This window comes from Panthera uncia, assembly GCF_023721935.1.
Source record: "Panthera uncia isolate 11264 chromosome A1 unlocalized genomic scaffold, Puncia_PCG_1.0 HiC_scaffold_17, whole genome shotgun sequence".
NCBI lineage: Eukaryota > Metazoa > Chordata > Mammalia > Carnivora > Felidae > Panthera > Panthera uncia.
In genome coordinates, this window is record NW_026057577.1 from 11203834 (window position 1) to 11219822 (window position 15989).

The window sequence follows — 15989 nt, forward strand, 5'->3', positions numbered from 1 at the left end:
GGTCATAATCTTGTGGTCCGTGAGCTCGAGCTGTGCTGACAGCTCAGAGCCTGGAGTCTGCTTCAGATTCTGTGTCTCCCTCTCTCTGTGTTAAAAATAAATGAATATTAAAAAAAAAAAAAACTTAAAAGAAAACTTAAAAAAATAAAAGAAATCGAATTTGCAATTGTGTTTAGTCTGTTTGTCTCAGTGTCTAATTTACGTATTAGTTAGGAAATGGCATACTTTTGGTCCTCGGTCTCTTTCTTTTGTTTCACAATGCCTTCTATGCCGATTTGGATGTTTTCTCAAGTTGTCTCTTAGTTTTCGTTCCATCAAGTTTATTTCCTTACTAAGTTCTATCTTGAACATTCACATGGGATTTGCTGCTGCCTCTTTGGTCATTATTTTATTCCAGATTCCATTATTTTATTCCATTATTTTATTTTCATCTGCTCTTTTTTTTTTTGCATACAGTGCGCCTCTTTTTCGTATATTTCTTTCTGTAGGATGATCGCGTTCTTGCCGCATCCCTTTTTCTCATCCAATTTGTGTGGGTCATGGACAGCTCTGCCCAGACCTCTGATGTGGTGCCAGAATTTTCCAGTGCCTGTGCCTGCCACTGCGAGATCTGTTTGTTTTTCCATTCAGGATGCCAGCTTGATGGCTCAGTGTTGCCTTCTGTTTGTCTACAAAAAGCTTAAGGGGAAGTTGGGGCCGAGGGTAACAGTTTTTTGTTTTTTTGTTTCTTTTTTTTTTTTTTGGTGGGTGTGACTTTCAGTTTCTCAACTTGGAGATTTTATTCACTGTCCTGTAGCAGGATTCACTCCACTTTTATTTTTTAAGTTTATTTATTTATTTTGAGAGAGAGAGCACAAACAGAGGAGGGGCAGAGAGAGAGGGAGAGAGAGAATCTCAAGCAGGCTCTGCTATGTCAGCTCGGACCCTGATGTGGGGCTCGAACTCACGACCTCATGAGACCATGACCTGAGCAGAAATCAAGAGTCAGATGCTTAACTGATACCCAGGCATCCCAGATTCACTCCACTTTTAGGGGGCAAGTTCAGTCCCTGAGCAGGGACTAAAATTAAAATTTTTTTATGTTTATTTATTTTTGAGACAGAGAGATACAGAGCATGAACAGGGGGAGGGCAGAGAAAGAGGGAGACACAGAATCCACAGCAGGCTCCAGGCTCTGAGCTGTCAGCACAGAGCCCAACGTGGGGCTTGAACTTGCGAACTGTGAGATCATGACCTGAGCTGAAGTTGGGGGCTTAACTGACTGAGCCATCCAGGCGCACCTGGGATGCCCCAGGCTTTAGATCAGCCCTTCATTAACTGTGGCACCCCAGACCCTCTGATCCCTCCTGAGCCCTGATGTTCACTTTTTTCATTCTTTCATTTCCCCTTCCTGTAGTGGAAGGACTGGGGTGCCTGTGGGCTTCAGCCAGTGTTAACAGTGGGGGAAGGGAAGGCTATTTTCACTGCAGCTGCAATGTAACCTCCCCCTGGCTTTTGTCTATGGGTATCTTTGCTTCTTGTTTTCTCTTTTCAGATTTCCAACTCCTTCATCACTTGGGGAGTTAGATATAGTTTTGTTTTTTTCTGCCTTACCGCTCTATGCTCTTCTTTCCCCTTGGCCCAGAGGCAATAAATGTGTGACTCCTGGAGGCTCCTCCCCTGAGTGCTGGATCAGCCCTCAGACGCTTAAAGCCTCCACAGATCTCCCAAGCCTTCCCCTTGGCTGCCTATTTCTCTCCCATTTTGCTCCCTTCTAAACCGGGGAATACATACATTGGGGAATTCTCATGGCTTTGTGGACACCTTTCTTCAGCACTGTTTCAGCAGGTGGGGGATCACCTTTCAAGTCCATCTTGACAGGGGCAGATGCTTTGTTTCTTTTCCTGGCAGACACTTCTTCAAGTGTGTTATTAAGTCAGGCTTCTTTGCTCGTTTGCTGTTGGGTGGGGTTTTCTTTTCCTGTTGCGTGTTTGAGGTGTCTACTGCCTTTATATCCTTTACTAGTCACTGGGTCAAAGGGATGTGTACCAGCACCACACGCAATATGTCTATGGGGGAACTGCCATCAGCTTCTCTTCCTACTGGGTTCGCTGGTGGAGATTACTGAAGAATCCATTAAATCTTTCACATGTCCTGTGTGTAAATATCAGTCCTGTTAATGACATAGGCCTCTGGGAAGTAGAATGGAGAAAAGCAAGTGCCAATTAAAACAGAGGGGTGGGGGCGCCTGGGCAGCTCAGTGGGTTGAGCACCGGACTTCAGCTCAGGTGATGATCTCATGGTTCCTGAGTTTGAGCCCTGCGTTGGGCTCTGTGCTGACAGCATGGAGCCCGATATGGATCATCTGTTTCCCTCTCTCTGCCCCTCCCATGCTTTCTGTATCTCAAAAATAAATAAACATCAAAAGAAATTTAAAAATGGATTAGAAAGGGATCTGTTCATGTATCACAAAGTATATTTTTTGTTACATTTTAATAAATATTTCCCTCCCATACCGTCCCCCACCCTCCATTTGGTTAATACTGTGTTTTGTTTTGTTTTGTTTTCTGAGCAAATGTGGCCTGCAACTTTGATGCTATTCCTTTTCTCTTTTCTTTTCTTCTCTTTTTTTTTCTTTTTTTCCCCTAAGCTTCTTTCTTCCTTTTCACATCACAGCCTGGCATGCAAATAAATACTCAGAGAATAGATTATGTTCCTGCGTTCCTTGTTCCTGATGGATCTCACCTCAATCAGGCACATTCACATAACCACCTCATAAATAAAAATATCCAATTTTGAAACTCCATTCCCCGGAGAATCTCTGGAGAAGCTGTGGAACAGACTGTTGCATGTTTCCCGTCTAGAAGGCGTTCTTCAGTTCTACTCCTATTGATCCACTCACAGTCATAAAGCAAGTGCTGACTACTGAGCTAAAAACAGGGCTAGCAACTGTGACCGCGTGGTGGTGTGGAGAGGGGGTGGTGTGTTCCTTGTGGTGCTGAGGAGGAGGAAAACTGGGCCAATGGCTTCTGCAAGCAAATGCAGCTGAATATGAATTTTGTATTTGATAGGACATGAGTGGCAGGTAGTTTTAGCCCTCTGCCTATGTGATTCTAAGCTACCTTTGAAAGTTCACCCGAGACATTCAACATGAATTGTAGGACCACAGACACTCACAGGGTTAAGGACCTGGGCCAGATGCTTAGCTAACCCACTGCCAGAATAATCTGGGTGTGTAATAAAATGCCCATACCCCCAATCTGACCATATATATCAAGAGCTTCCTTGCAAGGTTGTTTCAGCTGAACTCGGTTCCTGGGGCTCAGATACTAGTCTGTTGGGTGAGTAGGTGTTACCTTTCCTCCAAAGATAACCATTTGCATTGGTAGCTGGAATACTGAGGTGTGGATTTGGGCTGGGCTTGTAGGTGTACCCAGGGTTTACTTAAGGGTTGGAGGAGACTTTTGGAGGGGAGGGAAAGGCTCAGAACCATTGAGTGCCAAAGATATAAATCATGCCTAGCAGGTAGAGAGTGGGTGTAGACTATATTGCAGGAAATGGCCATGGGGCCCGGGAGATGGAACTCACCCAGAGGGTGGGACTTCAAACCGGACAAAGGTCACACCCAGAAGGAAGTGTTAGCTCTCAGGACACAGAGGACCTTGCTCCAACCTGTGCTGTTATAGACTTTGGTAAAACAACTAGGCATATGTGAAATAAAAAGGCTGCATCACCAAAGAGCTAAAACATTCAAGGCTTAAGCAACTCTTGTGTTGAAATTCCACTCAAGGAGTTAAATGGTCTCTGAGTTATGCACCCCCCTCACCCCCAGATATGCTCAACCTTACTGCATCCCAGGCTTCAGTGTATTGTTCAACTTCCCTGACAAAGTGGCTGCTGGGAACTCTGAACTGTTCCCATGGTCTTAAAGCCCTTGCCATTTGCTGCCACCCTTGGCAGGGTAGGGGGTGGGAGAGGACACATCTGGATTAGGTATGGGCATGAGCTCACTTCTTTTACAGTTTTTGGGACTTGGATCGTACTCTACCAAACTCATGGAGGCTCTGGATTTTCCAATGATGCCTAAAGGCAACAGGTGACATACCTCGGGAGGACAGGGGAGGTATGAGCCATGGCACAAATTGTGACCAGCAAGAGACAGAAGATTGGAAAGAGTCTGCAGACAAATTTGTTTTCCCCTGACTCCCACCTCCTGGCGGTTCTAAGACACAGTAACTCAAAATAGTGTGTCTGGAAATATCCCACAGTACCGAGAAATAAACTGGGTTTTAAATCTATTGTAATGCCCCCGATTTCGAATCTGAGAGACCACCAAGGAGCGGATACCGATGCAAACGCACGAGGGTTTATTTGCAAGCTCGAGCTTGGGCCCAAGTATACCCGACACAGCGGAGCAGAGACTTGGACCCCTAGGTTAAGAGGCATAGCAGTTTTATAGGGGCCAGTGGCCAATGAGATTGTAACACACACAGAAAGTTGCATAGTCATGTCAGTCCACACGCAGGTGGCCAATTGAATTACAATTTACCCTATAGTAACTGTTTGAACTAGCCTATCACTCTGGTCAGAATTGGTGCGCAAGTTTGGCAGGCAAAAAGCGGGGTTTAAGAATTGGCACGCAAGTTTGGCGGGCAAAAGGCGGGGTTTACATTCTTTGGCGGTTAGGGGTTCCGAATTCCTATATGAGCCGGTTTCCAGTAAGGGTGTGCTCAGTGGCTTGACTAGGGTGGGGGAGTGTCTTAAGGAATAAGTAGGTCATGTGGGGGTTATACATGAGATGGTGGGTGTAGCACAAAATGGAGTTAGTCTTGCTCTGCTTGTCCAGGGGTAGGGGATTTTTGTTAAATTCCTTGGGTCCCACACTATAACCAACTGGATAACATGCCACCTTGTATAACATACACACACACACACACACACACACACACACACAATGTTAGATTTGGCGAAAGTTACAGTGAAGACAACGATATGGAAGAAATAAAATTGGGGGCATTCAGCATGTTTAGTAGTCACAACAGATCAAGGGCAGCCATTCTGGGCTCCGGATCCATCATAAAGTTGGGATGACACGTTCGAGGGTTAGGGGTAAAGTGTGGTCATGGAACTGTGTCTCCAGAAGGTACATATCCTGTTCTCTAGCAGGTGGTAACAGGTAGCCAAGTATAAGGGCTTTTTCATGGAAATGTATATGTCTACACTCTAGAGACCACAGAAACATTTTGGGTGAGAGTTTCATGTAAGGGGTGAAATTATTTTCTGCATCAAGCCTTTATAGCAATGAGTGCCAATAAGAAGTGATCACCCCGTCAGTGAAAATGATGAGAATTACCAGAGACTTTTTTGGTACAACCTTAGAAGTCTGTGCTTTGTGTTATAAAGGAGGGGAGAATGCTTCTTGCACATATACATCACATTGTTAAATTCTTATCACAGCTCAGGGGAGCAGACATTATTCTCATCCCCATTTTACAGATCAGAAATAAGAAATTTAAGTGAGGAAAAGTGCTCTGTTCCAAGTTACATGGATTCAGGGCTCAAACCACCCTGATGCCCTTTTGCTCAAAATCCCAGCTATGGTTTTGAAGGAAACAGGGAGGTAAACTTCACTAGAGAGTCAAAAATGCTGGTTAATGGCTCTACTTTAGGTAATGAATGGAGACAAAAGGGAAATTATTCAGAAGTCGAGGGAATTGGGACCCTTCTAAAATTATGCCAGGTAAAGTAATCTGTGTTTGTATCAGAGACCTATAATTTATGTAAATCCACATACCTCTTTTTCAGATACTGCATAAATTGGGGAGCGTGTGGCATGTTGTGGAATTAAATGTATTTGTATGTGTTCGACACACTGTATAATTGACTCAATTATCCATGTGGGGATTATTCACTTTTAATTTGCAATCTGGCTTCTCCCTTCAGTTAGGATGTTTTTGGGCTGCTCTAGGAATGCCAACTAATTTAAATAATAATTTAAGTAAAACATAATTAGGTAAGAAAATTACATTCAATCTTTTGCCAGCTCCTGAAGATTCTACAGCTGAAATGGAACTCTAATTCACTCCCTGCTTTTTTTTTTTTTCCATTCTCCAATGCTATTTTACTACCACAGGATTTTAATGCTTTCCATAGATTATTGCAATAGTTCCCTGTTTGACTTTCCTGCTTACCTCTTTCCAATCCAATCACCATTCTGCTGACAGTAATCTTCAAAAGACGAAAAACAACACACAGGCACGCACACACACACACGCGCGTAATCAATAGCATCTCTCATCACAAAAATTTCTTTACTGGAAAACATTAATGACTCCCTATTTCTCACTAGCTCAAGCGCACACACCATAATCTATCATTCAAGACTTCATGCCACCTGCAACAGGAAGTTTTCCTCATCCTAATGCTCTACCTCCCATGCTTTATCATTCTTCCCACCTCTGAATCCCTTTAACACACCACGTGTTTTTCTCTAAGGCGACAAAGGTAATCACGAACCCATGTTGTATCCCTGCTCTACTGTGAGATTCTAAAGAGCAGCCTCTGCGGGGATGCGTCTCTCCTATTAAGCAGTACCTAGCTCAGTGTGGCACCCCAAAGGGGCACAATAAAACTTGTCCCTTTGAACTGCTGGCAAGCCTTGAGGGCAGGGATTTTGGTCTTTTGCATCCCAAGTGCCTAGCATAGTGCCTGCTTACAGGGTCTGGTGCTCAGTAACTACTACGGTACATACTACATACGAAGGTACATACTACAAGCTCTGTGGGGTGCCCTACAGAGTTCCAGGCAGGCAGATACTGGAAGGGCTGATCACACAGTACCTAGGCTGGTGGCGCAGACTTCTACTGCGGGATGTTGTGTGACACCCCCCACTGGTTTGGGGAAGAGTGTTCCCCTTCCTGCCCCCACGCAGCACAGGCCAGACACTGGCTGGGATGGGGTGCTCACTCTTCGTTAAAAAAACCGTGTATGTACATGTACACACACCTAAATATATGTTTATACACACCTACTCCATAAAAATACACATGCATATCCAAATTTGAACTGTGCATGCCTACTCATACTTGGATTCTTTTGATAAGCATAGTACAGTGCCATAATGTATTTTCCTAGTAACATTTTCATTTCTCTAGCTTGCTTTAGCTTATTTTATTGTAATAACGCAGTACGTAAAAAATATACAAAATACAAGCAAGGACTATGTTACCAGTAAGGCATCTGGCCAACAGTAGACTATTAGTACTGAAGTTTTGGGGACATCAAAAGTTATACGTGGAATTTTGACTTTTGGGGGAGAGGCACCCTTAACCTCCAGGTGTTCAAGGGTCAAATGTGCATATATAACAAGTAAATAGATAAATATAAATAAGTTAATATGCGAACAGGGTTAAGGCAGAACACTGCCCGTTGGGAGGGTGGCTGCGACCCTCCCTTGGCCTGGAGGACCGCAGGAGAAGACACAGACCTCGAACCTGAGGGGCTTGGGCCTTCCGGCGTTCCGTAGACCCGCCGCCATTGGCTGAGCTGAAGACAGCTGACAGGCGGCGGCTGGGCGTGGGAGCTTGAAACATGGCGGCCACCACGGCGCTGATCCTGCCGGAGAGCCCCAGGTAGTCGCCAGAGGTGGCATGGATGGGATCGACGCAGGGACTCCCTTGTTAGCTGTCGCCTTTGGCTCCGAAGCGGGGCGGGCCCTGGGCTGGAGATACCGCGGTGCGGCCCTGCAGGAGTGCGGGGGACTGTGGGTGTCTCCCCTTCTCGGTGGTTCACTTACGTGGGGTTACAATGCGCCTGGCAGTTGGGGTCAGTAGGACAGTGTGTGATGTGTGTCACCGTTCCCAGAGTGTGGGATCAGAAGTACCCAAGTCTGCCTGGAGTAGTGCTGAAGCACGTGGAGAGCTAAACAGTTTCTGTTTTCAACTCTCCTTCAGGCCTGATTACGAGAAAGGTTCCCATTAGTGCTGGAAGGTCTTTAATCCCTAACACGTGCCATTACCCCTTTTCAATCAAGATGGACTAGGCCTCGTTTTGGGCTAGTAAGGTGCCTAAGCAGAATTTGGTAACATTGTTTTTGATTTCATTTTAAAATTTATTTTTAGCTCATTTCTACTTATGGTAGGGAAGCTCGGTTGTCCAGGGTGGTGATATAAAGTTCTGTCTTAATATACAATTATTGAAGTAGAAATGACTCCCATTTCATGAAAAACAAGTAATAGTGCAGGTAGTGATGCGGAAAAAGTTGGACAGTAACAATTTCCTTGCGCCTGAATTGGGCAGGAATCTTGACGAAGAGAGTTGTCATTTTAAAGTTTTTTCCCTTCTTCCCGGATTCCTTGAGTTCTGACAGCCAGTTGTTCTCCTCATATCAGTGTCCTGCTTAAGAGCCGCCACGTCACTAAGCCATATCCAGTATGATGCAGAATTGTTCTTATCACATAATTTAAAGTTGATGATTACAGGAGAAGTAGGGTTTTAAAACAACTGTGTGCTGTTACCCTAAATGATTTCATATGTCATATATACGTTGTTTTATCGCATTATCTGCCATGCAGTATTCTTTGCTTTGTATTTTGGTGTAACTGCCACTTTGCTCCTTCTCTTTCCATAGTTCCATTGTGGGTTAAGTGGATATTAAATATTTACTGCTGAGTGATTAATGGCATTCCCCACAGAGTGCAAGCTTCCCCTAGTTGTCTGCCTTGCCCAAAAGAAAGAGAAACTTTTCCAAATGGACTTTTTCAACACAAATACTTTTTGGGAGGCATCTGTTTGGAAATGTCCTGCCTCTTTTGCTGGCCATCATCTGTTTTTCTTTATAGCAATCAGAGTTGTTGAAATGGAAACTTAAAGACAACTGCAGTTGTAGACAAGCATGCTTATAGCAAGTACAGTTTCACCTGGAAAACTCATTTTAAAATTTTGTTTTACACATTTATTTAGCATGAAAAAAGCAGTGTCGCTGATAAATGCAATAGACATAGGAAGATTTCCACGATTGCTCACCCGAATTCTTCAAAAACTTCATCTGAAGGTTTGTATTTTTGCATTTCTGTAGTTTATAGTACTTTTCTTGTGATTGCACTGAAACTCTTTTGTTTGTATTCGAAAAACTTTTTGTGACGTATAGTGTTCTCCAGTGTGTCCTAGGGAACACAGGCTCTGTACAAAATTTTGTAATGTCCCAAAAGTTTGGGAAACTCTGTCTTCATTAAAGTTAATCTTTTTTTATTATGTAAATTTTCAGAGTGTATATATATATATATTTTTTTTTTCAGAGTATATTTTATGATAGTGTTTACAGTAAATATTTAAGGGTGAATATGATGTGCAAAACTTTTCAAAGAAGTTTGACCTTGCAACTGATGTCTCATGGTATATATTTTGGGACTCAGGTTCCGTGTAACATGCTTTGGGAATATTCTGATTTCATTCTTCCTCTTAAAAATAATGCTTTTGGGGCTCCTGGGTGGCTAAGTTGGTTAAGCATCCAACTTCAGAGCTCAGGTCATGATCTCACGGTTCATGAGTTCGAGCCCCGTCAGGCTCTGTGTTGACAGCTCAGAGCCTGGAGCCTGCTTCAGATTCTGTGTCTCCCTCTCTCTCTGCTCCAACCCCTCTCATGCTCTGTCTCTCTTTCTGTCAAAAAATAAATAAACATTAAAAATTTTTTAAAAAATGCTGTAGTTTTCTTATCACCCCAGTATTTAATCTTTCCTTTAATCTTTCCCTTTCACTTATTTCAAGGGTGTGGTTATTTTGGACACATTAATGTTTAGTGATTCACTGCTTGGTCACCAACCTAAGTTAACTTCTTTTTCAGGTTATAAAAATTTAATTCCATCCAACACATGTTTATGGAGCATCTAGTAACTGCTCTTCCTGGTGGTACATGGCATCACCATTAAATGAGAATTAAATGGACTTTTTTTTTTAAATTAGTTTTTATTTTATTTTTATTTTTATTTTTTTAAATTTTTTTAAATGTTTACTTATTTTTGACAGAGAGAGAGAGAGAGACAGAGCATGAGTGGAGGAGGGGCAGAGAGAGAGACACACACAGAATCCGAAGCAGGCTCCATCCAGGCTCTGAGCTGTCAGCACAGAGCGTGACACGGGGCTCAAACTCACAGACTGTGAGATCATGACCTGAGCCAAAGTCAGACGCTCAACCCCAAATTAGTTTTTATTTTAAATTCCAGTTAACATACAGTGCGATACTAGTTTTAGGTGTAGAATATAGTGATACAGCACTTCCATACTTCACCTGGAGAACCTGGACCCTCTTCTCTTATTTTTCCTCAGAAGCCAGCTCACTTCTGAGTCCCTTCTCCCTCTTAAGTGTCTCTCAAATCCAAGTTCTCTTCATAGTCTTAGTTCAGATCCTTATTATCCCTGCCTTAGACTGCAGTAACTGCCTCCAAACTGATACCTCTACCTGAAGTCTACTCCCTCCTATCACTTCTTCATAATGCTAGTCCATTTATCTCTACAAATATTTTTTTCTAAAAAAAAAAAAAAAAAAAGAATTCAGTGTATCTTTACAGTGTTTGAAGCCATCATTGACTTCCCATTGCCTCATGGAAAAAAGTTCAAAATCTTTAGAATTGTATTGTAATCACGTTATAACAACATTATAATATGGCCACAGGCTTTATTTTCCCATTTTGCAAGTGCTCCAGTCACACCGGGCTGTGCACTTTTACCGGAATATGCCGTGAACTTTTCCAACTCTGTTTCCATGCATATACTCTTTCCCTTACCTGCAATGTCTTTTTTTCCCCTTTTTTATTGAGTAGACTGGATGTCTCAAGGATCTTGCTGTCTCACTCTCAGCACTTTGTTTTCTGTGCTTCTAAAACACTTGGTTCATTGTCATCTCATTTTAGTCCTGCAGTGTAAGTATTTGTTTTATGGTGCCAGGGTCTTTCGCTGACCTTGAAGATCTTGAGCATCATGTCTTACTTATCTTTATATTTTCCATGCCTAATACACTTATATGGTCTGCGTTCAGTAGCTGTTCTTGCAGTTAATTCTTATCCTTGCATGGGAAACACAAACCAAATGCAGGTCCTCTAAATTCCGGGCTATAAGGAATTTGTGATGTAGATGGAGAGACAAGAGGAGCCAGCAGAGTAATATAATAGCAGCCACATTCTGAAGTATTTGTGATTCAGTTATGTTCCTCCCTCTGGTAGTGTTCTAATGACTTTGTGGTGTTAATTCATCTGATCCTTACAGCAACTTTAGGAAGTAGGTACTATTGTCACCCTTATTTCATCCAAGAAGAAACTGAGATAGACACCAGTTAAATAATTTGTGCACGGACACACACCTAGCTAGTAAGCTCCCTGGTTCCAGAATCCATCCCTTCAATCCATCCCTGTTTATTACAATCAACCTCAGGAAAGAGTACAAAACAGTATATAAGTTAGTACAAAAGTGAATGATGTAAGCAATCAGTCCAGAAGTTCTGCTGTGATTTCCCGAGCTGGTAGCTGTCTTCTCAAACTTACAAAACAGTGTGGGACAAAAAACTCTCAAACGAATCTTTTGTTCTTTATGATGAGGGAGGATAGGAAATTTGTAGGAAAACGGTGATATGTAGTTTGTCTTTGATCCTCTCAGTCATTTCTGGGGTTGTGAATAAGTTAGCGTCTATCTTAGAGTAAGTGGGTGGCCAGAGCATTCTATAGAGATGCTTGGATGCTATGCCATCAGTGGCAGGGGAGTGAACATGAGGAGGTCTGGTCATTGACAGCTGAAGCAGTTGAGAACAGAAACATATGCAGGTGATAACTTTGCCAGCTAAGATAGAAAGCAAAGGTGCATTTTTTTTTTTTTTTTTCCTGGACAGTTTCAGGCAGTGTTCTTCTAGAGGGGTTCCTATTGTGATAAGAGTTTGTAGCAAGTAAAGTTTGCAGTGACATTCAGGATCTGCCAGATTTCTTTTTGTGTTCTTGGTCTGTTAAGTTGGACTTTGCCTTGAGACAAGCAGAGCTCTTAGAACAGTGAAACCTGATGCGGGTGCATAGGTGAAGAATTTTAGGAATTGGGTTGCTCTTCTAAATGTCATCAGCTTCACACTCATTTTTTTATGGGCTTTGTCCAGACTGGTTCCTTGGAATCCCTAGTTGGAATAAACATAGGGAGAAGCCTTAAGCATGGAATATGGGTGTGCTTAAGCATGGGTTTGGGAGTCCTCTTTGAACTGGTCATCTTTCTGGCTCATCCTAGCATATAGAAATACATGGGAAGTTTTGGGGGGTTATTACTAATGCCCGGGAACTAAATGTATTGTGCAGAATGGTCCCACAAGGTTTGTCCCATCCAGCATGCTAATGGAGTCTGCATTGGGAAACACTGATAGAAGTCAGATTAGGGACTTAGAAAGAACAATTTATGGCCTCTGAGTTTAAAAGAAAAAAAAAATAGCTGTCACAACTCATGCAATTAAAAAAGCTCACATACTTTGCTCCACTGGAGAGACTTGTAGGCCATCACACAAAGCCTGTTGGTCCAGCTATGCTGTATGTCTAATTCTGAGAGATCAGTTCTTTGGATACCTGGCTGTGGCAAACTAGAAACAGCAAACTGGGGGGTGAAGATGCTGCTGTGATGGGCGTGGAGGCAGTTTCAAGAATTGACTTATAAAAATCAGACGCAAGAAATGTAAATGTCCAGAAATCTGAGGGTTGGTTATTTACTTACTTACTTACTTACTTACTTATTTATTTATTTTTTCCTGAAGTGAAAAATCATTAGTGTATCTTAGGAGTTCCTTGCAATACTGTTCATAGAATTCTGATGCTCATCATTGTGACGGACTCATCATAAGAAATTAGTTTAAACCAATATACTTTGTTTACAAAAGTCTAGAATGGGTGTGATACATTTTAGAAAGATTGCTTTCATAAGTTGGAAAAAGAATTCTTGTATTTGATAGATTCACTTGTGGAACCTCTGTATTTCCTCATTATGACAGATAGAGAAGTCTCAGTATGTTAACATAAAGGACAATCACAAATGTGAATCTCAGCCTATAGAAATGCCTAAGAATTTTTCTTGGCTATTATAATGTATGGAGGGTGCCACTAGCATTTAATGCCTGGGACTTTAAGGGTCCTGTGTGCAGGAGAGGCCTGCGCAAAGGAGAATTGGCCCCACTGATCTAGATAAAAAAGAAAAGGGCAGTTCATCTCTGAAAATACATTTATTTTGTAGTTAATATAAGATGGTATAAGTTAATATAGGATGTGTAAGGTCTTCTTACACATGGGTTTATTGGGTAAGAATGATATATATACACTTTGAATTATAATATTTGGAAAATAGTAGTACTGTGTGTTCTTCCATTGAGGTTTTGTGCGTAAGACAGTGAATGTGAGTCAGAGCTTGGGCTCTGGACAGCAGGCCTCTCTGTTTCTAAATCCATACTCTGAAGTTGTTTTTGTTTTTGAGAGTGAGCGTGCACATGAGCAGAGGATAGGGGCAGAGAGGGAGAGAGAGAATCTCAGGGAGGCTCCATGCTCAGCACAGAGCCTGACCAGGGGCTCTGTGTCATGACCATGAGATCATTGACCTGACCCAAAATCGAGAGTCGGACACTTAACCGCCTGGGTCACCCAGATGTCCCCCCCCCCCATGCTCTGAGTATTTAAAGCCTAATTGCTTTCATAATTATTTACCTAATATACTATCTTCATAGAGTAGAAGACATATTTAATTTTTTAAGGAATGTGACCTGATTGCAACTACTGAGGTTACTCACCATGCATGTTAAGAAAATGAATTCTTCAAAAAAGATAAAAAAGAAAAAGACAATTCGGAAAAATGGATTTTTTTTTTTTTTGCTTTTTTTGTGGCTTTCTAGTTCAAAATTCTTAGAGTGCTTAAATTAAGCATCTTGGTAACAAATTTTAGATTTCACAAATAGTTTATGAGTAAGTTTTTGTGTTAAGAAATTTACATAGTGTGGACAACCTGAAATGCCCCCTTGGTTAACTCTGCCTCTCCTTTCATCTTCGTTCTCTCCTTTATTTATTGTTGAATTACAAATTACCCCCAAACTTAGCACCTTAAAACAAGAGTAAACATTTATTATACTCGCAGTTCGTGTATGTCAAGAATGTAGGAGAGGCTTGACTGCTTGTTTCTGGCTTGGCTGCGTGGTTCTGGCTTGGGGTTCTCATGAAGTTGCTGCCAGATGTTGTTGGGGCCGCTGTTAATCTGAAGGTTTGGCCGAGGTTGGAGGATTTCCTTCCAATATGATTACCTGGTGGAAGGCCTCATTTCCTTGCTGCACAGGCCTTTCCTCCCAACATGGAGGTTGGCTTCTTCCAGAACCAGTGACCCAAGAGAGGGAGGTGCTGTCCTTTTTGTGACCTCGCATTTGATGTCACAGAGCTTCACTTTTACTATATTATCCTTGTTAGAAGTAAGTCATTCCGTCTGGATCACATTCAAGGGAAAGAAACGAGGCTCCATCCTTTGAAGGGAAGAGTGCTAAAGAATTTTGAGATATAATAAAACCACCACACCTCCCCAGAGGTAGCCTTGTTACCAATTTGGTTTTTATTCTAGATTCTTCATGTGTTAATACAGACGTGCATACACATGTGCATACACATACACATAGAAATGTGCAGTTTTTGTTTTTACGCAAGTGGCATTGTACTGTATATATTGCCCTGTTGTTTACCTTTTCTTGCTTGCCACTTTTTTAAGAGACCTTTCCATATCACTTCATATAGCACTGCCTTATATTCTTCATGTGTTGTTTTTCCTTTCTGCTTGTGTATGTGTATTTATGGCATATGTTCTTTAAATATATAGAAAAAATTAATACCCACTTTCCATTCTATTTATTAAAAAAACTTTTTTTAATGTTTATTTTTGAGAGACAGAGACAGAGCGTAAACAGGGGAGGGGCAGAGAGAGAGGGAGACACAGAATCCGAAGCAGGCGCCAGGCTCTGAGCTGTCAGCACAGGGCCCGACATGGGGTTTGAACTCATGAGCTGTGAGATCCTGACTTGGGCCAAGGTCAGACGCTTAACTGACTGAGCCACCCAGGCACCCTGTCACTTTCCATCTTAAAATTTAAGTTTCGGGGCACCTGGGTGGCTCAGTCGGTTAAGCGGCCGACTTTGGCCCAGGTCATGATCTCGTGGTCCATGAGTTCGAGCCCTGCGTCGGGCTCTGTGCTGACAGCTCAGAGCCTGGAGCCTGTTTCAGATTCTGTGTCTCCCTCTCTCTGACCCTCCCCCATTCATGCTCTGTCTCTCTCTGTCTCAAAAATAAATAAACGTTACAAAAAAATTAAAAAAAAAAATTTAAGTTTCTTGGACATTTGTTCTCTAATTTTATAAACCTAGGCCTTAATTTTTTCCCATTGAGAGGATAAAAAAGAATGTATCTTGTTTACCTTCTCTTTTACTCCTAGATATGTGTGGGTTGCTTTTGGTAGACAGAAATAAGTTAAATTGCTGCTTTTTGGGAGCAAATAGAGGTACTTCATGCTTAATATTTATTTGACCCAAGGTTGCTTTTGGAGCAGGGTATTGAATATGTGTTTGGAACTTTTTTTAAAGCTGTATTCTCTATTTGCTCCCATATTTTAGACTCCATCTTATTTTAAGGTTGCATTCCTGATGTACCTGTGGATGGGGGAAAGTAAATATTCCCTTAGCCCCCTTCACTCCAAACCACTTTATTTTTTTAAATATTTATTTATTTGTTTTAAACATTTCTTTAAAAATTTTTTTTTTTTTTTAAGAGAGAGAGCTAGTATGTGAGTGGGGGAGAGGGGCAGAGAGAGAGAGAGAGAGAGAGAGAGAGAGAGAAAGAAAGAATCCTAAGCAGGCTTCCATACTCAGCATGGAGCCTGACACAGTGCTTGGTCCCCTGACCCTGGGATCACGACCTAAGCTGAAATCAAGAGTTGGATGCTCAACTGACTGAGCCAACCAGGCATTCCTTATTTTTTTTTTT

The 15989-nt window shown here is 42.0% G+C and overlaps 1 protein-coding gene across 3 annotated transcripts in view; it reads left to right on the forward strand.

Moving 5' to 3' along the window:
• Positions 1-7538: 7538 nt before the first annotated feature.
• COMMD10 (COMM domain containing 10) overlaps positions 7539-15989 on the forward strand; it is a 214711-nt gene continuing 206260 nt past the window's right edge. For all 3 annotated transcript variants that reach the window (XM_049649063.1, XM_049649065.1, XM_049649064.1), the window contains exons 1-2: positions 7539-7610; positions 8941-9031. In XM_049649063.1, coding sequence (XP_049505020.1) covers positions 7570-7610; positions 8941-9031 — 132 coding nt within the window. In that variant the 5' untranslated portion in view covers positions 7539-7569. The remainder of the gene's footprint in view (positions 7611-8940; positions 9032-15989) is intronic.